The 8,099-nt window shown below is 27.3% G+C and overlaps 1 protein-coding gene across 1 annotated transcript in view; it reads right to left on the bottom strand.

Moving 5' to 3' along the window:
- Positions 1 to 6,562, bottom strand: part of Uro (Urate oxidase) — a 22,766-nt gene extending 16,204 nt beyond the window's left edge. Inside the window, exon 1 of the mRNA XM_014431026.2 lies at positions 6,431 to 6,562. Within this exon, the coding sequence (XP_014286512.1) occupies positions 6,431 to 6,456 (26 nt within the window). The 5' untranslated portion in view covers positions 6,457 to 6,562. The remainder of the gene's footprint in view (positions 1 to 6,430) is intronic.
- Positions 6,563 to 8,099: the final 1,537 nt, after the last annotated feature.

Below are 8,099 nucleotides of genomic sequence, written 5' to 3'. Positions count from 1 at the left end.
TTAACCACAGCAGTGGTCATATAACTTATTTTTCTAAACCATGTATAAATATAGAAAGTGTAATCTATATTTATAGTTCTATATTTCTCTGTGTAACTAAAAGGTTTGTTTCAACAAGCTAGTTTTAGAAACTACTAGTCTGATTTGAAAAATCGTTTTTCTTTTGATAGATAGTTTTTGAGGAAGATAACTCATAGAAACGGAAAAGTAACCAAACAATAAAAGGTTTTGGTGGAAAGTGGTTATAATCATTACCATGATAATGCTTATGAAGCTGATAATTGTTAAGGTGTGTGCAATAAGGCAGGGTTTGAAAAAATCCGTTTTCAGTAATGTAACACACACAATTACCTAAACAAACACATTCTTTTTTTTTTAATAACTCAAAAAAATATAAATATTTTGGAACATTTTAGTATATTATTAAATACGCTAAAATACAAAATAAAAATATCTAAATCGAAGAAGTATATAGGAGTTTAGATTTTCTTTGTACAGCCATCGAACTCTAGGTTACTTCAATCAAATCAGTTTTTTTTTTTTTTTAGTGATCTGCCTTTTTGGTTTTCCACATAAATTTTGATCCTTGATTATTTTATAGGAAGTTGTTTATTCTTTATAAATGAAGATGTTGCGGTGAAAAGAAACTTCCTTTAGGATATTTACTATCAATAATATATACATGTATATTCTTTTTTTTATGACCTCTTTTCTGGTCATTTCTGAGGCAATGAGGGGGGGGGGGAGTTATCAACCTATATAACCATGATGGAGGGTCAATTATTAATTTCGTGAGACTGCCACAGAAATAAAATTCTATCCTCCCCTCTGGATAATACGCGAGGGCTACATTATTACTATCTATATTTACTTGTACAACGTTTCGGGGTGTTCAACGAAACGTTTTACAAGTAATATATACACGTATTACAAAGTATTATATATAATATTCAATGGGAAGTTCATTTCACCATTAAAATATATTGCGTTAGGAGCACTTTCTCATGTACTCATAATGTGTAGGAAACATTTAACGCGAGTTAATCGCGGTTCATAGCTAAGAAGCTTAACATAGTTCTAAAGAGGAGTCAGACATAGTAAAATCTCTCAATGTCACAATGTTTCCGAGAATGGAGGAAAGACAGAATCTGAACCAATATGGTAGATATTTCGCACAAAATCAGCATTTTCATTCATATAAAACACGGTTTTTATCATACTACAAAAGAATATATTTTAATAACATTTTCATGAATAAACTTCTAACATTTCTATCTCAATAGGTAAATGATACTAGATCGCTTAAGGATACAGCGCCGGCTGACCCAACGCCTACACGCTATTAGTATTGATCTTTCTGGGCTTTGGATCTCCGGCTCTTTGTGCCATTGCAAATTGAATTTTGAATAGTACAAAGGATTTCAGATGGACGGTTGAATTACAATAGCTAACAATTATAGTATGTTAATACATGATTTTAATCAAACCATTCTATTTCCAAACAAATTTAATGTCATATCACGTTTCTGTAAAATTCTACACTAAAAAACTTAGTCGTTTACGGTAATGTTAATGCTGTTTCCTCGACACTCCATTACACACTTACCATTTCCAAATCCCATCTCTTCCTTTACTTTTTAAATATTTAATATATTGATCAATAAATTAATCCTTCTTAACAAAAGAAGGGAAAATGTAAAGAATAACTCGATTCGAAGAGAGAAACTAATAGTATTTGTCACTCAACATTTGTTTATATTACGTATATTAAATTTATCAGGTTGTAATAGAGAATTATTTATAAATAAAGGTCTGGAAATTTTGCATTATGATGATTATATCATCTTCTTACATAACCTTTGTTCAAGAACCAGTACTTCCTACAAAAAAGTACTGAACCCATTGACTATCCATGTACGTAAAAGGTAAATATACTTTCTCTTACCATGAATTCTTCTGCATTGTTATATCTCAATTTTTTTTAAAAATTAAAATGAATAATTATTAATATTTTATTCTTTTAATTTCACTTACTCATATTTTTTAGCTTATTACATTTTCATTTTTTTTTTTTTATTATAAAAAATTTAGCACAGCTGCGATACCATCCTATATAATGAACAGGCAAAGCATTATATCTATTATTTCAGGGAAAAAGAATCAGAATAAAGATCATTATTTTGTTAATTAATTTAAAAACTACCTCTGGTCGAGGTAGTGTAGTTTTCGATTTAAAAATAATTTTCATTTCTTTGTAAGGTTTCATTTTTTCAATGATCAACCAACAGGTTCTACATTTCAAGATATGTATAATCAAAAATTAAAAAAAAAAAAAAAAGTCTACATGACACCCACGGTTTTTTATCTGTTAGCTACTGACCCAAACTACACAGATTTGTACCAAAGCTGCAATCCAGATTGTTGATGATCCTAGGAATTCGTCGTTACCGTCAGCCATTTCTGTTAAAAATGTGGTTTGTTGAATCGTGAAGATAAAGAAAAAATATAAGATAGAGAAAAAATATAAGATGGAGAAAAAATATCAACAATTTTTGAATAAAATAAAAAAAAGGACATAAAATAAACAATTGGAAGAGTATTGATGATTGACCGTGTGTATAGATGACTGGAAAATGTTCTGAGTGCGGTCAAAAAAACTCAAATAGTAAATAATTATACTATTTTTATTGAGCCAACGTTTCGCCCCATGTTGCAGGGCTTCGTCAGGGCTAAGTAAGATACAAACACTTGACATAATTACAAAAAAGAAAGAAAAAAACATAAGTGGAACATAACAGGTGTATACAATGAAAAGTAAAATATAATAAGAAAAATTAAAGGTTGTAAACAGTAAATAAAAAGGGTAATAGTAACAGATGTATAAGAGATAAAATAAGAGAAGAAATATTAAAGAAAGTGCAAATTAAGAGATGAAAAAAGAAAAGAATAAAATCAAATGATGAGACAGAATTCATAAAAATTAATTAATTAAAATAAACAAATATTTTATTGCATTTTGCAGCCAAAGCAGTAAGGATGAGAGGAAAGAGAAATAACTGAGACTTGTCAATAGCCACAGGTCACACCACGATGATTCGCAATGATCAACTACCAATTTTTTAATCTTTTTTTTCTTAGGATTTTTTTTATTCCTTCAAGAAAAGTTCTGAGAGCTTCAGAGAAAGAGTCTACGTGAGAGGTCTTTGGTTCGGAGCTCTTGGAACTATACCAAACAACAAGGAGCTTCATGGAGGAACTCTGGGTTGATTTCAAGGACGTGGTAAAAATGACAGAAAGGATAATTTTGGAGTCTCTGGGAATCATCCACCATCACATGCATGGCAACTGAGATTGAGGGATATGTGTCGGAGAGCATGCACATATAGCACATTATGTATATACATTATTTTATATATCTATGCAATTTTGTATTTATTAAATATTAATTACGTTTTCTTTTAGCCTATTATATTTATACTTTTTACTAATTACTTTTAACTTAATTAACTTAAATTTAATTTTATTAGTGATGGATAAAAAAAAAGAGAGAGAAAGATTAAAAGCCGGGAAAAATGTGTAAGGGAAGAAATAATTAATATAAAAAGGAAAAAATAAATCAGGTATAATTCTTGTACTTAATGCAGAAATTTTTATAATGCGACAATTTAAAAAAAAAAAAGGTGCTGAGACTATTTTCATTAATAGGATTATAAAAAAAAGGGTGCTTTACTAGTTATAGGTATGCTGTGTATAAGGCAACCCAATGAAGCTGGGCAGCACATTTTCTTAATAAAGTGTTTTTCTCTCTGGTATCTGTAATACCTTTGAATTTTTTATTATTATTTGCAAATATTATAAATAATTATTATCGATAATAAACCGTTTGTTTATTTTTAGATCTCATTTGATTTACCGGTTCAAGGGCCCTGAGGAACCAAAAAAAATAAAATAAAATTTAATCGTTACATCTATCACATTCAAGTGAAAATTAAGAACGACAATACATATGGCGCCGTTTATATTTGCGTTGAGTATTTCATAGTCTAAGTAATATATATTTTTAACGAATTTTAGGATTTTCATTCGAAAATTTAGGTAATCACCTTTATATCTCTTTCACCCTCCTTTCTTACACCTTTGGACTGAATTCAATAAAAAATCTTTGGGGCCCTTCAAATAATGCAGAAATGTTAGAAGAATAAAATTGAAATCTATGAAATTACACTCTAATTAAGTATTTAAAAATGAACAATTATAATCTTCTGATTGGAAATATTGAGATAATTTATACATTTGGAATGGTTAATTCTCTGATACAGAATTAATTGCTTAATATAGACCATAAATTATAAATTTTAATAATAATAAATAAATAAATAGATGAATAAAATATTTTTTATAATGCTTTTAAGTGGGTCAAATCTACTTAATTGTGCATGATATTTTACATAAAGAAATGAATAGGAACTTAATATAGGTATTTCATGAATATTGAGGAAGAAACATGAATTTTAGTTAAATGAAAAAAAGTAAATGATCATAACGCGTATTCACAGATACGGGGTGTTATGATATATTTTAGAACAACTATGTTTTATGATTCACATTTTATTTTTTAATTCCAGTCAAAACGAAAAAAAATATATTCAGCATTAAAATTTTAAATTGTGCCATAGTGTTTCATCTGCATGTATTTCAGTTTTTTCTTACACAATATATTTTTAATTTCTACATTCGAGTAAGTCATTTAGACAACAGTAAATTCAATCTTGCCGGATTATACTTGCTAAATATCTTCTTCAAGGATAAAACTATAAAGTTATATCATCTATGCCATTAAATGAATGACAATAATTGAATACTATTGCATTTATATTTGTTATAATAAGTTTCATAATTTAAAATATTATGTTAAAAATCGTGAATATCATTTAATCCAATTTGTAATTGTTTAGTAAAATATGAATATTTTCAACACTATAGTACTCGCATAAAAACCAATAATTTTCTGAAAAGTATTTTTATTGACTTTGGACTAAAATTTTTGCAATGACCTTTGTGTCAGACATTTTAAAAATAATTTTGCTTTATATGTCATTAAAAATTAATGAATTATTTAATATTTTTACAACTCTCTTACTATCAACCCAAATCCTGTTCACAGATTTTATTTACATTCCACGATTCCATTTTATGTTTTGCTACAGCTAGTCATCTCATAGTCATTTATAAAACTTTATGGTAGGTAATGAATTTAAAGAAGCATATTAATATAATTAGAACAATTTAAGTGTACATTTTTCAACATTTAATGAGTAATTAACTAATTAATTAGTTAATGTATAAAATTATGAGATATTTGAGTTGATATTGTTTTAAATTAGTTTATTAATAAATTATATATTATTTTTTTTGTTTGAGTATGGGTACTTAAATTAAAACACTAATTCCTTTTAATCCTTTCTTTTACTATCTTAATTCTTACCCAACGTTTCAGCCCTAGGGCTATTATCCAGGAAACACTTAAAATTAATTCTAAATTTTGTAATGTATCCAAATTTTAGATCTTTTTCTGTTATAGGCTATTATGCTCAAGTCGGTAATCAAGCATTTATACTCTCGTTACATTCACTTAATTAATACACTATAAGCTTACTTGTTATAAAACTTTGATTAATAAAAAGCTTTGCTCTCTAAAGTGAATTTTAATCATTTTCAAAATGTTAAAATTTTATCAGCTACGATAAATAATAACATGATGTATTTTAGTATAAACTCTAGGGCTCTCAAGGCATTTAAAAAAAAATAGCTTTCTTTATTTAAAATTGTTTTATATGAAGATTAATTGCCTAATCTTTTGTAGTTTTTTTTTGGGGGGGGAGGGATTTGCTAATATATTATAAAAATTTTTATTTGTGACTTTCTAACATAAATCGTAATATAGTTCATTCCCTTATATCACAATTAAAGTAATTTTTTCAAGTTTGATTTAATACCAGCAAAAACTCATAATCTCCCTGTGGAACACGGTATCATTCGAAATTAAGATAAGTTTTAAACATTAAAAACAAAATAAATAAAACACATTTTCTTAAAATTTTCAAAATATTTTGAAAATTTTAAAAACTTGTATACCACAGAAAAAAGTTGATTAAATTTCGTTATAGTCAATGTAAAATTAATAAATATCAGAATCATGAAAAAACTATTATATGATACAATATATTAAACAAATGTTAAATTATTAAAAAATTATTGAATCGTGTTTTTAAATTCCGACAACGATTGCTTACCTAAATTTTTTAAACCTTATTATGATGAATTATCTGGGCACTTACAGATGAGAATGATCGTGAATAATTTTTTATTCTTCTTAAAAATTTAGCAGTATGAATATAATAATATCTTACAGTTTTAATATTTAACTTACCCACTAGTGCTGCTTGTTCCGACCATTGCTATTGCGGTTATGAACTCCTAAACGATTTCGGAAAAATTGTGCTAAAAGATAATATTTTTGATTGATTGGACAGGAGCAAATTCTAGATAATTACAATAATCAATCATGATCCTCTTAAGTTGTTTTTTTTTCTAAAACAATTTACGTTACATATTTACAGAAAATATCCTTCTTGAGGTATAAACAAGACACTCCTTTGTTGACCCGAGTTGAAGTAGGGAAAATAAGGAACTAGATATTTTTTTTAGAAGAAAATTTTTTTAATACAAAGAGGAGTAACCAGAAAGAAGGATCTCAAGAAAGTTTTTTAAAATATGAAAATTTTAACAATTCCACTTTAACGTATTTTATTTGGCTTTTCTTTTGAATTGGACGTATTCCAAAGATGGTAGATAGATTCTCTACTGGATTCCTCCTATATGTTGACCCAAGCTAGTGATCTGTTCAATATATATTGTTATAAAATATGTTAAATACAAAATTAAAAATAATAAAAACCTTTTTTTATATATTTATAGCTACATAAATATAGCTTACAATTTTTTCTAATAACTAGAATACCTTTTCAATTTCTTATGTAGAAATCTAGCCAATTTATACAATTGCAACATAATACCGCTAACAAATAAAATATTAAATAGAGTACAATTTTTTTTTCTTAATCAGTTGTGGAACCTAGTTCTTAATCCTCTGTTTTCACTCGTCCTAGAGCAGGGGTGGCCAACAAGTCGATCGCGTGGCCAATTTTTGTCGATCGTCGATCATTCGCAATGTCTGGGGTTGAATTCCATGTACAATGGACTTTGAAGTGATCGTTGAAGACATAACATTCTAGCAATAGTTTCAGACATTGCTACCGTACAAATTGCCTTGTACAATTGCCCCCTATGAATGCCGTCCGTCAAGAACTAGAATAACTCTAAATTCTTACTCCACTTGTTTGAACTTACATACAAGCTTTAAACTCCTTTCTTTAAAAACCTAAATATTCTCCTTAATTGAAAAGCTAAGTGAAAGCTGTATTTAATGATACAGTTGATATATATCTAACTTTTAAAGAAGTCAATTTTAAACTTCTTAAAACTAACAAAATTTTAGGGCTTCAGAAAATGTTAGATAGAAATATTTAAAATACCAAATTTTAATATTAAAGACCAAATATTGGATTTGACATTTTATAATTCCTCCCACCATTGGGTGGTTCCTTCCCAAGATTTTCAAGTATTTGAAATATACCACATATTTACTTATTGTATATTTTTTGTTTTGTACAGTTGTTAATTTCAATAAATAATTCATCAATATTCTAAACTTTAATAGTGTGAATTAAAATTTCATTTGTACAATTTTATAAAATCAGGAAGAAAATAACTACCAAAACTAAAATTTTAAAACGTAAATTTGTTTTTAGTATTTTAAATTAAATAGATGCTGTATTAGCAATGTCAGAAATACAATAATTATTTTTTTAAAATAAAATTTATGTTAAAAAAATTAAATGTGCATCACAATGAGTGTTAAACAGTGCACGTTATGTATTTTACGAGGTACACCTATATTTCGGAAACTACCGGTGCGATTTGAACTGAAGTTGAAAAGTCTGGTGTGGTGAGCGCATCACAGAACTTTCGCTAACTAA

Source organism: Halyomorpha halys, unplaced genomic scaffold (assembly GCF_000696795.3).
Source record: "Halyomorpha halys isolate HHAL.00 unplaced genomic scaffold, Hhal_1.1 Scaffold937.1, whole genome shotgun sequence".
In the NCBI taxonomy this organism is placed as follows: Eukaryota; Metazoa; Arthropoda; class Insecta; order Hemiptera; family Pentatomidae; genus Halyomorpha; species Halyomorpha halys.
The sequence above is the reverse complement of the archived record's forward strand: the minus strand, read 5'-3'. Positions and strand labels throughout refer to the sequence as shown.